Source organism: Cetorhinus maximus, chromosome 15 (genome assembly GCF_964194155.1).
Source record: "Cetorhinus maximus chromosome 15, sCetMax3.hap1.1, whole genome shotgun sequence".
Lineage (NCBI taxonomy): Eukaryota > Metazoa > Chordata > Chondrichthyes > Lamniformes > Cetorhinidae > Cetorhinus > Cetorhinus maximus.
This window is the reverse complement of record NC_135893.1, coordinates 54,413,781-54,432,658: the sequence shown is the minus strand read 5'-3', so window position 1 is coordinate 54,432,658 and position 18,878 is coordinate 54,413,781. Positions and strand designations below refer to the sequence as shown.

At 40.7% G+C, this 18,878-nt stretch overlaps 2 protein-coding genes across 3 annotated transcripts in view; one reads left to right on the top strand and one right to left on the bottom strand.

The window, feature by feature from the left end:
- Positions 1-258: 258 nt before the first annotated feature.
- On the bottom strand, positions 259-9,995 carry LOC144690671 (mitochondrial dynamics protein MID51-like). 2 transcript variants are annotated; one of them, XM_078558404.1, is made up of 4 exons: positions 9,723-9,995; positions 7,975-8,146; positions 7,404-7,569; positions 259-1,910 (listed from the first exon to the last, which is right to left on the bottom strand). In XM_078558404.1, exons 2-4 carry the CDS (start codon positions 8,116-8,118, stop codon positions 856-858), a joined length of 1,365 nt encoding a protein of 454 aa, XP_078414530.1. In that variant the 5' UTR covers positions 8,119-8,146; positions 9,723-9,995; the 3' UTR covers positions 259-855. The 2 variants fall into 2 exon arrangements, with proteins under 2 accessions (XP_078414530.1, XP_078414529.1); XM_078558403.1 differs by lacking the exon at positions 9,723-9,995 and adding an exon at positions 8,839-9,313.
- A 212-nt stretch (positions 9,996-10,207) lies between these two features.
- The window catches only part of flii (FLII actin remodeling protein), a 58,574-nt gene continuing 49,903 nt past the window's right edge, over positions 10,208-18,878 (top strand). The window contains exons 1-7 of the mRNA XM_078558412.1: positions 10,208-10,360; positions 13,167-13,277; positions 14,350-14,421; positions 14,924-15,004; positions 15,887-15,972; positions 16,940-17,101; positions 17,578-17,681. Of these exons, the coding sequence (XP_078414538.1) occupies positions 10,298-10,360; positions 13,167-13,277; positions 14,350-14,421; positions 14,924-15,004; positions 15,887-15,972; positions 16,940-17,101; positions 17,578-17,681 (679 nt within the window). The 5' untranslated portion in view covers positions 10,208-10,297. The remainder of the gene's footprint in view (positions 10,361-13,166; positions 13,278-14,349; positions 14,422-14,923; positions 15,005-15,886; positions 15,973-16,939; positions 17,102-17,577; positions 17,682-18,878) is intronic.

Here is an 18,878-nt window from a genome sequence, read left to right as displayed (position 1 = left end):
ATCTTCAAACTTAAACAGCAGGACATGGCAATAGTTCTAAAAGTTATCCCCCATATTTCATTGCTATTTTGTAGAAGGTTGCTGCATTCCAACCTGTAGGCAGCTGGCAATAAAGTGTTCTAGCCTGGGTTCATGTTCTTGAGAGCTCACGACTGTCTGGAGAATGGATGAGTCGGTAATGCCTCCATAGTTAAATTGCCTACCGAGAATGAACCAAAGGAAAGGGAGGAGTAAAAGGAATGGACAGAAAACACTACACATCAGTAAACACTTTTTAATATAGGACATTAATCATGGATGGTTTTCAGTAAAGACCTGAAAGGGGAGCACCTCAAAATCTGACCAGTCACTGATCCATTGTACATGATTAGCTCCCGAGAGATCTGCATCAGTTCTGATCATTTACCTGTGCTTTATTTCTGTTTAGTTTGCACTGAAGCAATATCGAAGAACTTTGAGATGGCTTTATCAGGTGAATGTGAAGCCTTTATATATTAAAAATATCCAGAGCAGGATTCTAGAGTGGATCCCTCGGCCTATACTGAGTCAGCTAATCAATAATTGGCCTCAGTGCCAGTGGATTGTTGTCCAATGACCCACATAATCCTGTAAGGACAGGATCAGCTTCAGAGCAGTATCTCCCCTTGTAGACAACCTACTGACATACACTCAGCTCATTGATAAAGTGCAGACTTTGGGTCGTAGAAGAGCAGTTGTTAATACTTGATAATTGTAGTGTTTCTTTTAAAGCAATCACCTAAAATTTAAAGATGAGTTCCAATATTGTAGATTATTTTAAAAAAAACACTGATTTGAAGTTAGTGTACAAGAAATGACATTACATTGTGGTTCTTGTCACTGATTAAACAGAATGTCCAAATGTGACACAGCGCAGTAGAGGGTGTAACCAATCTCATCGACTTCTTCCTCTGACAGATCAGACAATAGATTCACCTTGTTGTTAAAGTAGGCTGGCAGGCAGCCCACTTCCAAGTAGCCAACAAGCTGCTGGAGTATTTGAAGGGCCCGCTCAGCCAGTGCTTCCTTGGTCCAGTCTTTTTCCACTTGGCTCAGGTGCAGGATAACATTGATTAGCTGGCTGCTGGTCAGCTTCCGCAGAGATGGCTGGTCCCTGGAGACAGCTTTCAGTACCTTCAAGCAGCAGAATCTGAAGCCCAGGTCAGTACTGTCCAAGGATCGTAGCCTGCTGGTCTCAGCAGCCCAGAAACTCTGCTGCCATATATTTACATAATTGCCTCTTATTTGTGGCTTGGAGAGGAGTACGGTATCTTCCATTTCAATCATGGGCAGTATATCAATGCCCAGGAGTTCCTCCCCATTGTGTTGAACTTTCAACTGCAAGACCTCAGCAGAAACCTCTGGTCGAATGATGCAATCCAGTAAAGTACCGATCGCCAGCCAGTTCATACTCTCCAGCACCATCTTATGGAACAACTCTACGATTAATTTTGGTGACAGGTATCTTCCCACAATAAATCGATCCCAATAACTGATGCCTCGGGGAAAATATTCCATGTTATCCCTCCGTACCATCCACAGATCTGGGATGTTCAATATGGTTTCTTCCCCTGCAATGAGGGTCCACAGGTTGTCCTCGAGTAGTAGTGGCAGCATCAGGCAAACGTAGTCAGGGGCCACCATTTGGAGATCATTGTACAGACTACCGCTGAGGTGCATTTCTCCCAGGGGCATGCTTGGATGTTTACTATGAAGAAATTTCTGCAGCTCCATGCAGATATTCATTGCGCACTGCTTGGCTCTGCTAAGCTCTGCGGGAGGAATGGATCGATGTGTGTAATAGGCTAGAAGCTTCTCCTGCAGACTGACACAGTGGTCAGCTATACTGCTGTCAGGTGTCATGTTCTCCAATAAATTATCTTGGCAATTCCCTAGAAAATACAATCAAAGCATTCCTATGAGTTAACTGGAACATTAAAAAATTCAATTTGTGAATTTTATGCTCATCAAGATGAGGAATGTCATTTCTCAAACATAACTTATACGTCCAAGCGTGGGTACAGCACAAGGTTAGATACAGAATAAAGCTCCCTCTCAACTGTCCCATCAAACACTCCCAGAGCAGGTACAGGGTAAAGAACCCTCTAAACTTCCCAAATATTTGGGCTAAACAGATCTGGGAAATGCAATTTCTGCCAAGGAGTGAAATTTCTAGTTCAGTGGATCAAACCTGGGATCTCTTGGTTTAAACATGGTTCAGTGCCATTCCTCAGTGTCTTTATCTACAGAGCTTTTGTCAAACGTTCCAAGGGTTTATTGCATTTGATTTGATTTCTAAAGAACAGTTTCAATGCTCAATGAGTGAAGTAATTGTTAGAGCACAGTCCCTGAGGTTAGGGATTATGATGAGTCTAATCTTCTGCCTGGAGATTACATAAATACATGGGACATATATGGGATATATGGCACAGAAACAGGTCATTTGGCTAAACCAGGCCATGCCGGTGGTGTTTATGGTCAACTTGAGCTTTCTCCCATCTTTGCTCATCTAAATCTATCATTGTAACCCTCTACCTTCTCTCTCATACGCTGGTCTAGCATCCCCTTACAAAGGTTTATACTATTCACTTCAACCACTCCCTGTGATAGCGAGTTCCACATTCTCACCACACTCTGGGTAAAGAAGTTTCTTCTGAATACCCTGTTGGATTTCTTGGTGACTACCTTACATTGGCCTCTAGTTATGCTTTTCCCCACAGGAGGAATCATTCTGTATCCACTCTGTCAAAACCTTTCATAAGTTGAAATACCTCAATTAGGTCACCTCTCAGCCTTCTTTCTTTTAAGAGAAAAGAGACCCATCCTGCCAATCTTTTCCTGAATGTATACCCACACATTTCTGGTATTGTTCTTGTAAACATTTCTGCACCCACTCCAGTGCCGTATTACAAAAAAGATGTAGAGGCAATCAGAACTGCAAGCAGTACTCTTAAAATAGTCTAACTAAGGTTCGATGCACATTTAGCACAACTTTCCTATTTTTCAATTTTATCCCTCTAGAAATCAAGTCTAGCGTTTGGTTTGCTTTTTTTTTTCTGGCCTTGTTAACATGTGGTGCAACTTTTAGTGACTGGTGCATTTGTACTTGGATCCCTTTGCTCCTCTACGCTGTCTAGGCATGCGCATTCCAAGTAATAAGTGAACTCTATTCTTCTTACTGAAATGTACTGCCTCAATTTAGCTGTTTTGAATTTCATTTGCACATTCAGTATGTTTATTAATATCCTCATGTAATTTGTTGGAATCCTCCTCAGTATTGACCATCCCTACCCCCTCCACCACACCAAATTGGGGGAAATCTGCAAATTTAGAAATTGTGTTTTTGATTCCAAAGTCCAAATCGTTAATGTAAATTGTGAATAGCATTGGTCCCAGCACCAATCCTTGTGTAACACCATGTCCCACCTTCTGCCACTCTCATTAACGATCCTTTACTTTCAATCTCAGCTTTCTGTCTTGAAGCCAGTTAGCATTCCATTCTGCCACTTGCCCCTGACTCCACATCCTCTGGCTTTATTCATTAATATATTATGGGGCACCTTATCGAATGCCTTTGGAAAATCCAGATAAATTCCCTTTACTGCATTACCTTTGTCTACTCTGTTACCACCTCAAAAAAAATCAATAAAGGTTGGCCAAGCGAGATTTTCTCATTTGAAATCCATGCTGGCTATTCATTATATTTCTAATTTCTAGATGATGTTCTACTTTCTCCATTATTTTTCCTAATCCCAATGTTAAGCTCTGTTCCCCTTTCTTAAATAAAAGAATTATATTAATCATCCACCAGTCCTCTGCCACTACACCTTTTTTCTAATAAATTATTAAAAGTGGGAGGACTCAGTTGTCGTGGTCCATGTTGGTACCAACAACATAGACAGGACAAAGGAGGACATTCTGCATAGTCAGTGTGAGGAACTTGGCACCAAATTAAGAAGCAGAACCTCAAAGGTCATAATCTCTACATTATTACCTTAGCCATGTCCAAATTGGCATAGGACAAATCAGATTAAGGAGATGCATGGCTTAAAGCCTGGTGTGGGAGAAGTGAGTTCTGGTTCGTGGGGCACTGGCACCAATACTGGGGAAAGTGGGATCTGCACCGTTGGGACGGTCTACACCTTAACCGTGCTGGGACCGGTGTCCTTGCAAGCTGCATAACTAGGGAAGTAGAGGGGGTTTTAAACTAAGTAGTGGGAACAAGGGTACAAATTTGGGAAGATGTGGAAAATCAAAGAGTAGAGACGAGGCAAAAGAGAAATGTATTATTACAGGAAATGAAAAAGCAGACCGTGACAGGAAGAGGTAAAAGTATAAATTTAACAGTAAATCAACAGATGAGACTAGTTATAAAAAGAATAAAAAGGATAAAACTAAAGGCTCAGTATCTGAATGCATGAAACATTCGAAACAAAACAGATGAACTGAGAGCACACAGTAAACAATAAGTATGATTTGATAGCCATTACAGCGACATGGCTGTAGGAGGACAAGGATTGGGACCTAAATATTAAAGGGTACAGGACATTTAGGAAGGACAGGAAGTGAGGAAAAGGTGCAGGGGTGGCTCTGTTAATGATGGTATTAGTACAAGAGAGGGGGATGACCTAAGTTCAGGAAACCAGGATGTGGATTGGATAGAGATAAGAAATGGTAAAGGCAATGGTAAAGTACACTGTGGGAGTCGTGTACAGGCCCCCTAGTAGTAATTACGCGGTAGGATGGAGCATAAAGAAAGAAGTAATGGGAACTTGTCAGAAAGGCACAGTGATAATCATGAGAGATTTTAATCGACAGAGAGACTGGAAAAGTCAAATGGGCAAAGGTAGCCTAGAAGAGGAATTCACAGAATATTTCTGGGATAGTTTCTTAGAACAGCATGTTCTGGAGACAACCAGAGAGCAGGCTATACTAGATTTGGTATTATGCAACGAGATGGGATTAATGAACTCATAATGAAGGCACCCCTAGGTAGCAGTGACCATAATGAATTTTACATTCAGTTTGAGGGAGAGAGGAGTGGGTCTAAGACTATGTTTTTAAACTTAAATAAGGGCAATTGTGAGGGCATGAGAGCAGAGCTGGCTAGAGTGAATTTGCAAATTAGGTTAAGGGTTAGGTCAATAGAGCTGCAGTGGCAAACATTTAAGGGGATATTTCAGAATACACAGAATAGATACATTCAAACGAGTAAGAAAAAGTCCAAGGGACGGACACACCATCCATGATTCACTTGAAAGGTGACAGATAGTATCAAACTTAAAGAAAAAGTATATAATTGTGCAAAGATAGGTGGAAGGCCAGAAGATTGGACAGAATATAGGGAACAGCAAAGGATGACAAAGATTATTAAGGAGGGAAAAATTAGAGTACGAGAGAAAGTGAGCCAGAACTATAAAAACAGACAACAGTAAGAGTTTCTATAAATATTTTAAAAAACGAGTTAACAAAACGAGCGTTGGTCCTATAGAAAATGAGACTGAAGAATTAATCATGGAAAACAAGACAATGGCAGATGAATCGAACATGGATTTTGGATCAGTTTTCATTATAGAGTATACAAGTAAGATCCCAGAAGCATCTATAAATCAGGAAATGGAAGGTAGGGAGGAACTCAGGAAAATTACAACCACCAGGGAAGTAAACGGTACCGAGTAAATTGTTGGAGCTGCAGGTTGACAAGTGCCTGGGTCCTGATGGACTTCATCCTAGGGTCTTAAAAATTGATGCATTGGTTTTAATTTTCTGAAACTCCCTTGATTCGGGGAAGGTCCTGTTAAATTGGAAGATAGCAAATATAACTCCATTAAAAAAGGGGGAGACACAAAGCGGGAAACTATGGGCCAGTTAGCTTAACATCTGTCATAGGGAAATTGTTAGAAGCTATTATTAAAGAAGCTATAGAAGGGCACTTGGATAAGTTCAAGATAATCAGGCAGGGTCAACGTAGTTTTGTGAAAGGAAAATCATGTTTAACTAATTTATTGGAGTTCTTTGACGGAATCACATGTGTTGTGGATAAAGGGGACCCAGTGGATGTATTGTACTTAGATTTCCAGAAGGCATTTGATAAAGTGCCACACCAAAGGTTACTGCAGAAAATAAAAGCTTATGGTATAGGGAGTAACACATTGGCATGGATAAAAGATTGGCTAGTGAACAGGAAGCAGAGAGTAGGCATAAATGGATCTTTTTCAGGTTGGTAAGATGTAACAAATGGTGTGCCACAGGGATGAGTGCTGGGACCTCAACAATTTACAATTTATATAAATGACTTGAAAGGATGGCTGGGATGGTTGCCAAATTTGCTGATGACACAAAGATAGGTAGGAAAGTAAGTTGTGAAGAGGGCATAAGGAGGCTGTAAAAAGATATAGATAGGTTAAATGAGTGGGCAAAGATCTGGCAAATGGTGTATAATGTGGGAAAATGATAAATTGTCCATTTTGGCAGGAAGAATAAAAAAGCACATTATCTAAATAGTGAGAAATTGCAGAGCTCTGAGATGCAGAGGGATCTGGGTGTCTTCATGCATGAATCGCAAAAGGCCAGTATGCAGGTAAGCAAGTAATTAGGAAAGCTAACAGAATGTTATCATTTATCGTGAGGGGAAATTGAATACAAAAGTAGGGAGCTTATGCTTCAGTTATACAGAGCACTAGTGTGACCACATCTGAGTACTGTGTACAGCATTGGTCACCTTATTTAAGGAAGGGTGTAAATGAGTTGGAAGCAGTTCAGAGAACATTTACCTGACGTATACCTGGAATGGGCAGGTTGTCTTATGAGGAGAGGTTGGACAGGCTAGGCTTGTATCCGCTGGAGTTTAGAAGAGTAAGAGGCAGCTTGATTGAAATATAAAAGATGCTGAGGGGTCTTGACAGGGTAGGTGTGGAGGGGATGTTTCCTCTTGTGGGAGAATCTAGAACTAGGGGGTCACTGTTTAAAAATAAGGGGTCGTCCATTTAAAACAGAAGTGAGGCAAAAATTTGTGTGTCGTCTGTCTTTCTCTTCCTGAAAAGGTGGTGGAAGCAGAATCTTTGAATATTTTTAAGGCAGAGGTGGATAGATTCTTAGCAAGCAAGGGGATGATAGGTTATTGGTGGGTAGCAGGATGCAGATTTGAGGTTACTATCAGATCAGCCATGATCTTATTAAATGGTGGAGCAGGCTCAAGGGGCCGAATGCCCCTGTTCCTTGTTCACATGTTTGTATATCAGGGTAATTGAAATTCCCGATGATAATTATTGTGTTTTTTTACTTGGTCAGTCCCACCCCCACCACCTCGGTCACCCCCACCACCTCCCTCACCCCCACCACCTCCCTTCCACCAGAGAATTGCAGTTTAAGGAGCATAGCTTTACCTTGTTTATGGTTGGATTTGGTACTCTGCATTCTGTGCAGAGATTCATTTAACTGTATGTTCAGCAGTTTTGGGGATGTGTCAATCCAGCTATATTCTTCCTTTACTGGCTCTGTTACTGGCTTGTCCAGGGAGATGTCTGGTGGATCACTGGCCTTGTCAAACATCTGCAAAAATACAGAGGATCTCAACAAGTTTGCTTTGCATTGTTCCATGTAAAAATTCACACATTAATAATTTAACAGACCTCAATCCGAACTATCCCGAAGGAAAGACCATAGTCAAAAACAGGAACTCTGGCTGATTCACCCTTGCCCAAGATCGTAAAGAACACATGGAGCAGCCCTACTGCCCATCCTATTAAACAGTACGTGACACTGAATTCATGTAATCTGTGCCCCATCCTCGTGATCTATGGCCCATCCACCCTTTTCAAAACATTAATATACTATGGTTACAGTTGTACTACTGCTGAGGCACATTGAATATCTAGATGGTAAACTGCGCGTAGGCTCAACACTGTCACAATACAACAGGAGGCCCAATCAAAAATGTCAGTGGTACCAACTCACCCGTTTGACGGCTACTGTGGCGATAGCAAGTACAGCAGCCCCCCCAACACCCAGCACCAGCCGGGCATTCGCCAGTAGGAAGTCGATGACGTCTCCCAGCCCACTGACCCTCCACTTTCCTTTTCCCTGGGCAATATTGGCCATCCTGTAGCAGCACTCTGATAAAAGTAAGCTGGGAAAACATAAACAATACATTTTAAACCTTAAATAATAGTTTTCCTCAGGTTCCTCCTACTCCCAAAGGCAGTGATATCTGCTGGCATGAGGCGCCATAAGCACTAGGAGTCTTCACGAGTGAATGTTGGTGGGCTATTTAACTGTGGGAGGCACTGCAACGATGCACAAATCCTGTGGAACGTGGCCAATACATTCAGCGTAACAAAGACATTCGGAACCCAGTGAATTCCGCGGAAGTGCAATTACAGTTGGTTCATGGACGGGAATTGTTCCAAAGGACTGCCCTATACTAGGTCACAATGCCCGGGGGCTGCTTTGGCGTTCACATACTGTACCCGGAATACATGGATAGCAATCGGAAGCAGGTGATTTTAGTTTAGTTTAAGGGCCTTAACTCCCTGCCGACACAGCCTTCGTGTTCAAAGGCGGTATTTAATTACAATAGGGGATAGACAGAGGAGTATTCAGTAATCAGTGGGGTACAGAGAAGGACACGTTTAATCCCAGAATTTAAACAAATGACGGATCAGGAAAGATGACGATCCGAGACTCCTCTCTTGAAAACAGGAGACTGAGAAAGGATATGATAGAAGGGTTTAAAATGATTAAAATTGCGGACACATTAGATCCCAAGGAAGCTGTCCTGCCGAAAGATCGTACAATACAAGCATTATTCTTTGCTCTCACCATTCCATCACTGTGAACCGAATGGCCATTGACAACAGCAGCAGCCTTAAAGCCACGTTAAAAATGGGAACAGAACCCAGTTTGTTCCTCACTCGATACTTCGCTGAATTTTTTCTTGTGTGAATGCCTGTCTACGACACAAGTATATTCAAATTGATTGGCAAATTAACTCTCTGGCTGTCGACTTGGAGTAAAACATTGCCATGTCGGTCAGTGCGAGAGGGACAGATGGGCAGCATCGTGCAAAGTGGGACAGGGCTCTGGCCAGCATTACTGCACTCCGCCGAAATAAACCACCCGCCTCTCGACCTCCAACACTTAGAGCCGCAGAACCCGTTTCATAAACCAAAACAATGATCATCAGTTAGAAATAAATGTTAGCATAAAAGCAAAATACTAGAGATCTGAAATATAAACAGAAAGTGCTGGAAAAACTCAGCAGGTCTGGCAGCATCAGTTCCGAAGAAGAGTCATATTGGACTCGAAACGTTAACCTTGTTTCTTTTCCCACAGATGCTCCCTGACCTGTTGAGTTTCCACCTCCCCCTCCCACCCCAGCACTTTCTGTTTATATTTTAGAACTAAACGTTACTGAGCGGAAAATAAATCTGCATTCGGTTGAGAGATTGGCCAAAAAAATCATTTCGTAAATAATAACACTTGAAATTTGCAGCTCCAATTAAGACAAATACATATATATTTTCCTTAAAAAATAATTGTGTCGAAAGTCAATATTCCGACTTCATTTTCGAATTAACAATTTTACATTCGCGGCTAATCTGCAACATTCTTTGAGAAATGAGAATACTCAAAGTTTATAATTAGAATATTTAATCCTATAATTCAACTCGAAAGTCTGTGCTTTTTTAAAGTCTATGACTTACATTTTGCAACGATTGATTATTAAACGATTGACAGGTGAGCCCGGCACACGCTCCTGTCAATCATTCAGCAACCTGCACTCCCGGGCCGGCTCTGGGAGGCCTTTATTAAATGTTTACAGCTCCTTGAACGCTCATGTCCCTGAAAGCTGAAAAACGACAGACCAGGATGTCACTGGCCATCTGGACCGGCATCTTCAGCTTCCAACTCTACCCTCACCACAATTTGTTCCATTTCTTCTTGGAAGCGTCGCGATCCATACAGCAGCCCGCCCACAAATCATGACCGACATCTGAACTGGCCAATCACTGACGGCGCATAAGCAGATAGCGGACGGGGCGATTACATCACATCCGGAGATGGGGAAAGCATTGGATTTCCAGCATCCGCAGTTTTTTGCTTTTATCGTAACCTAACCTGATGGCCGTGCTGTGATTGACAGCACATTCGACCAATCATAATGAGAAATATCAGTAATTGCCCGCCCAGGTAACAAGCAGGCACCGATGAGGATGGAAGGAAGGGCGGGGTTAATGGTGGTTGGTTGAGGAGCGCGCGATCAACTGTCACCGTCAACATGGCTGCCACCGGGGTTTTGCCTTTTATCAGAGGTGTAGATTTAAGTGGAAACGATTTCAAAGTAAGTCAGTTACGTTATTGTGAATATAAATGAACTGTAACCAGGTTAGCTGTTAAATATCGGGGTTTTACTGTTCAGTTGTTTCAGACATGAATGAGGCTGAAAAGGCCCAGAGCCTAGGCTATCGTTCGTTCAGTAATTTAACATTTATATTCTGAAACATTTTAGCATATTCCCTTATGCCTGTACAATATCTTCAAAATATCCCATGTTATCTATGTTTAGTTGTTTATGTAACTAACAGCTTGTATTTACGTAGCTCCATTTTAGTGGGAATATGAGAAATGGGAACTGCAGTAAGTCATTTGGCCCTTCGAGTCTGCTCCGTCAATCAACAGAATTGCGGCCGATCTCCTCCCTCAACTCCACCTTCCTGCACTACCCCCATATCCCTTAATTTCCTTAGTACTCAAAAATCTATCCATCTCTGTTATGAATATACTCAGTGACTGAGCATCCTCTGGGGTAGAGAATTCCAAATATTCATAGCTCTTAAATGGCCTTATGCTGAATCTGTGTGCCCCTTGTTTTAGAATCTATATCTGGGGAAACATTTTCTCAGCATCTACCCTGTCAAGCCCCTTAAAAATTTTATGTTTCATTTGCATCGCTTCACATTCATCTAAACTCCAGGGAATATAGGCTTAGTCTACTCTATCTTCTCACAGGACAATCTCCTCATCCCAGGAGCCAGTCTAGTGAACCTCAGTTGTGCTTCCACTAGGACAAATGTGTTCTTCCTTGGGTAAGGAGACCAAAACTGCACACACTATTCTCGGTGTGGCCTTACCAATGTCCTGTGTAATTGTAGTAAGACTTCTTTATTCATCTGCTCCTATCTCTTTGTAACAAAAAGTAACATGCCAATTGCCTTCCTAATTGGTGCTGTACCTTTGTTAACTTTGTGATTTCTGTACAAGGACATCCAGGTTCCCTGAATGCAAACACTTCCTAGTCTCTCACCATTCAAAAAATATTCTTCTTAATTTTTCATATCAAGGTGGATAACCTCACATTTAATCACGTTGTATTCCAGTTGCCATGTTCTAGCCCACTCAAAAAAAACCTCCATATATCCCTCTGCATCCTCCTCTCCACTTAATTTTCCACCAAACTCTGTATTGTCAGCAAACTTGGATATGTTATATTCACCTATGTCTTTAATATAGATTGTAAATAGCTGATGTAGTAAAATGCTCCAAGACATTTCACGGAGATGTTTTGGAACAACATTTGACACTGAGCCACATACTGAGAAATTAGGGCAGATGGCCAAAAGCTTGGTCAAAGAGGTAGGTTTTAAGGAGCGACTTAAAGGAGGAAAGGGAATTGGAGAGGTTTAATCCGGGAATGCCAGAGCTTGGTGCCTTGGCAGCTGAGAATAACTGCTAATGGTGGAGTGACTAAAATCAGAGATGCTTAAGATGCCAGAAATTGCGGACTGCAGAGATCTAGGTGAGATTGTGCAGCTCAAGGAGATCATAAAGATGGGTGAGACCATGAAACAACTTGAAAACAAGAACGAGAATTTTAAAATCAAGACGTTGCTTGACGCGAGCCAACATATATTAGCAAATATAGGGAGATGGGTACATGGGACTTGCTGTGAGTTAGGATATGGGCAACTGAGTTTTGAATGACTTTGAGTTTGCGAAGGGTAGAATGTGGAAGACCAGCCAGGAAGGTTAAAAAAGAAACGTTGAGGGTTTCAGTGGCAGATGGGCTGAAGCACGGTCAAAATTGGGTGATGTTACATTTGTTTAATTTAATGTTATATTAATAGGTTATGAATCCCCCTTCCTCTCAAGGTTATTAAGCTGCATTCCAGACGGTGGTACTTTAAGTAACAATAAAAATGTTACATTTCCAAGTTATTAATTGTAGTCGATTCCTGCAAATTTTTTTACACTTTAATTCGCATGTGGAATAATGCTGATGAATAAAGGAATTTCTTGCAAAATGAAGCAGTTTTGCCTGGTGTCCTCCCAATATTTATATCTCAATCTACATCATTTAAATGACCTGGTCATTTACCTCATTGCTGGTTTGGGACCATGTTGTATGCAAAATGGCTGCTGTGTTTCCTACATTACAGTGGTGACTTGAACAGCATGTTGATTTGTCATATTTCTGTTTAAAATCAGAATAGCAATGAGCTTGTCGGTAGCTGGCTATGAAAGCACTACATTTGTGGAGGGTGTGAGAGACAAATTAATATGCACACTGTTGTAGTGGCATGATGGTTAAAGTTAAATCTGTCCTGATACTTCAATTCTCTCTCATTGTTAGGTTTTTAACCCTAAATCTGAGATTGACCAATTTTGTTCCTTATGATCTTTGATGTAGAAAATCACGGCAATATTACAAAACTGTAATTATGAAGATTGTGACATTTAACCTTCAATATTAAATGTGGAAAACAAGATTCTGAACACCTTACTAGTGATTTTCTGTCATCTTCCTTCTCACCTCGCCTCTTCTCCCCCCCCAATAGTTCTCCCCTGCATTAGTTGTAAAAGCTAGAATAATAAAATATATTTCAGTTTCCAATATTTAATTTTCCTTTGTTATAACTCCTTTGTAATTTTTAAACAGTTTACTTGACCAAACATAAGTTCTTTTAGACAGCACCTTTGAGATTTTTGACAAATAATGAACCAATTGCAGTCTTGTCCTTTAGATTAATTATGTAATACCTTTATTTATGTAACAGTGAAGCCTCCCTGAAATCTTTTGATGTCTTACAAAGACCTGTTGTAGGCCTGCATATTTTAACTGCTAATTAACAGTTCTCTTCCTTTCAAAGGGTGGGTATTTTCCAGAACATGTTAAATGCATGACCAGTTTGAGATGGCTGAAGCTGAACCGAACAGGACTCTGCTACTTACCAGAGGAATTAGCTTCTCTTCAGAAACTGGTAAAGCATCAAGTTGGATTTTCTTTTTGATTTGTAATTTGAATACAATGTGTACCAGTGTCCTTTATCAATGTTTTTTCTTTTGGCCATAGTCCCAAACAATGTCGTCTTTGAGGGCCATTGTCAATAATGCTTTTCCATGTATAGGGGCAATGTGAAGTGCACCTGTCATTTCCCACACTGAGTCCAGATTCCAATCAAGTCACAGCAGGTGGTTACCATGTGAACAAGGCAGACAAACTGAATCGTGTATTAAGTTATTCAGTTTTCATTGGATCCTTTCAAATACTGTAATAAAACTGGAGCAACTTTGTATCCAGTAATATTCCCTTGACATCTGTTGCCATAAAAGCAGAGGGAACAGCAGTGAATTCCAGCTTGGTCAACACCTCACGACTGCTTGGGAACACAGATGAAAGGGAAATGGTTACAATTAAGTACCAACCTGTGTAATGTTGCAATTACTGTTCCAAGTTAAGGTAGCCAGCCGAGAAGAAAATACTTTGGGATACTGCAGTCGTCTTAGGTGAACCAGGGAGGAAATCGGCCAGTATTTCTGCTTCTCATTACTACCTAGTGATTACTCTGCTGGTAACTATTTCTGTTGGAGCAGGATCAAGCTCATTGCAATGCTTCTCATGGCCTAGTAACCTTCTGACTTCATGTCAAGGGTTATATATATGAAGGAAGGAAGATTTTAATATCCATGGAACTCAACCCGCACCCTACCCCGGCACCCCCCCAAGTCCTCCACTCCCTACCAAGAGTCATCTGCATCAGGAACCGCTGGTGCCTTATAAGGAAATTGTTCCATTTGTGAGGTCCTTGACCCGTACTGTGTAGGAAATTAGGTTATTTTAGTTATTGTGGTAGAAAGTTATTGTTTGATATTTGGACTTAAGAGCATGGGATCCTGTTTTAAGATAAATTAGAGTGGGAGAGAGGTAAGAGGGGCAATGAACAGGTCCATCATCTGTGTCACTGTTAATTTTTTGTATGCGTTACAAATTATAGGAGAATATTTAAAATGACTTACTCTGCTCTAACTTGAATGCTTTTGGTTTTGTTTCAGGAACACTTGTCAGTAAGTCACAACAGCCTGACGACGCTTCATGGGGAGCTCTCTAGCCTGCCATGCTTGCGGGTGAGTAATTAATAAAGCAGAGAATTCTAGAAAGGACCGTGGGAACCATAATTGCAACAATTGTACTGCTAATGAGCTGCAAAATCATTTAAAAAATCAAAAAAATTTGAGAGGATTATGTCTTAATGGCGGATGCTTCCTTTTCAGTCCTTTCCTGTCCCTGACCTAATTTCCAAACCTCTTTGATTCCTGTTCTTCAATGTGCTTGATATCACAATTTTACTTCATAACCAGATTGTCATGCCTTGTCTTGTCATAAGATTAAAGTTTCATGGCTGTAAATATAAACTTGGTATTATTTAAAAGGCATGCAGGTCATAAAGCTCATGAAATAAACTGATGTGGAATTCAAATGACTTTCAAAGTAGACTCTGAATTCTGTGAAATATACATGCTTTCAGTATGTTGACATGATTGGTCATGAAAATAATATAATCCAAAATGTTTACCCACATTACACACAACTTCAATTCCCAGATAATGTACTCTGTGCTCTCTATAGGCCATTGTTGCTCGGGCTAATAACTTGAAGAATTCTGGTGTTCCTGATGACATTTTCCAGTTGGATGATCTCTCTGTTCTGGTATGTTGACTGTAAGGGTTTGTTACAAGCCAGTCATTGTATGCACTTTAGGGGAAACCTGTTATGGATAAAAGAACCATCTGGCTTGTGCTGTGAGGTTGACTTAACAAAAAATTAAAACCCACAGTAGCAGTCAGGAGTGCATTTGAAGTTCTGTACTCAAAAGTTTTTATTTGCTGAATATTTGCTACATAACCAATATAGAGAAAACATTAATACAATGCTGGTGCTCCAATTCTTTCTCAATGTCTTTTTCATGCTTTGCAAATGCAATTTGAGTATTATTAACAAATGTGTCAGAAACATCGACTCCTACCCAATTTTATCCTGTCAGATTCCTGATGGATAAGATTTTGTGGGAGGTGAAGCCCCCCAATATTTAACCCAAGGCTCTCCTTGTGTGTGAATTGAGACAGAGTGTTAGCGGGCATTTTAATGGGTCAATGTTAAATTCAGTTACTTCATTTTATTGTTCCTTGTCTCCTTGGACATCTGACCTCTGCTCAGCACGTCCGAAGAGAGATTGGAAGCTATGTAGTTGGTAGAACTCAAAGATACTATGCCTCTTACATGACACTAAATGTTGGATCCAAGGAGTGAAGGTCGAGAAACAGTAGATGCAGTATTTGTTAAATGGGAGCATGTTAGTGACATGTAGTGATAGGGGTGTGTGTTCTCATTCCCACTGCCCATTTGCTTTCTTTAACTTGCGGTAATTGCTTGGAGCATATGGTTTGTGCATATAAACCCTGGAAAAAATATATGTTCAATGCAAAAACACATGTCAGGCATTTTAATTTTTGAGAGAGGACTTTTTCCAAACAAACCTCAAACTCCTGTTTTAAAATCTGTGTCAACCAAAAATATGTCCTTATGTTTCAGGACCTCAGCTATAATCAGCTAACTGAGATTCCTAGGGAGCTGGAGAATGCTAAAAACATGCTTGTGCTCAATTTGAGCCATAACAGGTAAGCAGGGGTCTCATGGTAAATATGTTTGTAGTGATAATTTAAAAACAAAATTCTTGTACTTTTCCTTGGGATTTGTTTCTTAAGCAATGGAATCATTAATAACTTGTTATAAAACAAGGGAATATTGAAAATGCACAATAGGAAGGTCAGAATCTGGAACAAAAAAAGTAAAGTCTAAGGCAATATTTTGTGTGAAAGCTGAAACTGTCAGGCTGGAGAAATGTATTTTTCATATCCATTAATGTGTGGTATCTTTGTGGGTGTTGCATTGTTACGTGTTCAGAACTGCAGCAAAGGTCAGAAAGGACATAGGTGCACCTGTATTCTCCCCTTCCATGAGATGGTGAGGCTGAGTGACACATGCTGGCTGCTAGTGCTCTGATTTCAGTCAGCAGGACAGATGTGTACATATGATTCTTTTCTTTTCTCTCTTTGCTTCTTCCATCCACTCTTTTCTCAAAGATTGGGCATTCGCTACGGAGAACTGAAGATAAAAATCCATGATACAGGTTTCTAGGACAGAATGATCAGTTTAACTTAAAAATATTTAGTTAGTGGGCTATCATTTTTTCTTGTTTGTATGTGCTCTTTCTCACTTAGTCTCTCTCTCTCTCTCCTTGTTGTCCTTGCCCCATGCAATCTCCAGGAGCTGAGATGCTTACCCCTTTGGCTTTTGATAGTGATGTTCTGAAACTGGCTGCTTGAAGTTATAGGCCCGAGTGTAATACTTTGTTCAATTCTTCCTCTACATGCAGCAGGGAAATAGTCTAGCTCCAACTTGAGGCTACATAGATATAATATAGATCAATAACAATAGCATGAGAACTGGAACCAATGTCCCACTATGCCATGGTGACGTGTCATTGCTGGGACATGTTACGTCACTGCAATACTTGTCTGTCTTTCCTAGTATTTATTGTATATGGTGCTATTCCAGCTTCTAATGCCTTGTATTTCTTCGCAGTATAGACAACATCCCAAATCAACTGTTTATAAATCTGACTGATCTGCTTTACCTGGACTTGAGTGATAATAATCTGGAGAGTCTGCCTCCTCAGATGAGGCGTCTGGTTCATCTCCAGACACTGATTTTGAATAACAACCCACTCATGCATGCTCAATTGCGGTAAGGAGCAACCAGCAGGAAATTTCTGTTGCTGCTTAATTACACAATGTAAATTAATCAAGAATAACGAAGTATGTTGAATGAGTCAGATGAACTAATGGTACCAAAGTAGAGACGAAAACCCTGAAATCATTTCCAAAACCGTTAGATGCTGTGATAAGAGTGTCTGTCTTTCTATATGGTGAACTAAGATATGTTGAATGGCCCTTCTCATTTGACTCTTGTATTTTCATTGAATCATTGACAATCATAGGATGCATTGAACAGTGTAATACTGAAGCACTTAGATCAAGGTGGTCATGGGTTTAATTTTCCCTTGAGGAGCCATGATCACTGCGTTTTGAAATTGTGACCACTTGCTGCAATATAGTTATGAAAAGTTGGGTATGGTACACTTTGATATGAGACCTGTGGAGCTTGGAGGCCTTGAGTTAATTCTGATTCCCTGTGTAATTCACTGTCCTAATCTCTTTTAGGCAGCTTCCTGCAATGACTGCTTTACAGACATTGCATCTCAGGAATACGCAACGCACACAGAGTAACCTGCCTACGAGCTTGGAAGGCCTGTCCAATTTGCTAGGTAAGCTGAGCTCTTTTTGTTAAATTGTGCTGTTTCTGAAAGTTTCAATAAACCCATTTTAAAAATAAGCTATTACTTCTTATAAATTCATGTCCTTCTTCACAAAACCTTCCACAGCATTGACCCTAGTTCTTGCAGTTTTCTATAGCCCTATGTTTCAACCTCTGTCTTACAGTCCTTGAACTTTGACATCCAGTAGATATCCACTCGCGCCACCCCCATTGCTGCTTACTTACCCCCCCTATGCCTTTATGCAAGAACAGGCACAGCATTTAGCCAATAACTCTTAACATAAGCCATAACTCTCTAATTTGAAGTTATTTTTACCTTGTGGCCTCAGATCAGTCTCTTCCCGCTTCAGATGGAAAAGTGTTAAGCTTTTTCTTCTCACAACTGAGACTGCCCAGTGTATTCTATTCAGTTGTGGTAAGCCAGCCATGTACCACTTCCTAAATGAATCCATGACAGTATCTTGCACAGTTGCTTGGTTGCAATCCTAATGAATGAACCTGAGTTTACCTAAAAAGCCTTCCTTGTCCCTTTCAGTTGCATCTCCCACCTCAATAATATATAACCATTTAATGGACTTTTGCCTTAAATCCACTCTGTAAAATGATAGTATTTTGAAGTCCTCCTGCTTAGATTACGGAGCTGCAATATTGAAACAAGTAGCTTGGGCTGGATGTATCCACATGCCTGTGGCCAGATTATAATGTCAGCAGGGGCACTGGTGATACTTTGCTGTCAGAGAAGGGATGCAAAGATCAGCCCACAATTGACCTTGGTGCCTTGTTTACATTATAGGGGCAGCTCCATACCTTCCTTTCCTTCCTTTTTCGGCTTTTTCCCAGTTACATGGAGTCACTACAATGTTAGTTGGTCACTCCTTCTTATCAACCATCATTTTTGGATTTGGTGGGTGATTTTACAGCCAGATGCCATTCCTGCTGATAACCCTTCCCATTTAACTGCGTTGGGGATTGACACTGACGTGCTAGCTTGCCTGCACCCGTGGATGGATTAGAGGCAGCTCCATACCATAAACTGGATATTCTATAATTGGTCTCAGAATTATTCTTTGAAACATTTAATTGAATATCCAAGTTGAGTGTGTTTAATTTTGCTGGATGATAAAACATTACCCATTGATATAAAGAGTTTGTGTTAGCAGATTTCTTAGTGATTCCCATCACACAG

Coding starts and splice junctions, on each gene's coding strand:
- LOC144690671 (XM_078558403.1), bottom strand. CDS start 8,867: ATGGCCATTCGGTTCACAGTGATGGAATG. Junction 8,147..8,838: donor CGGTTCACAGTGATGGAATG/GTGAGAGCAAAG, acceptor ATGTTTTCCCAG/CTTACTTTTATCAGAGTGCT. Junction 7,570..7,974: donor CCACAGTAGCCGTCAAACGG/GTGAGTTGGTAC, acceptor GTATTTTTGCAG/ATGTTTGACAAGGCCAGTGA.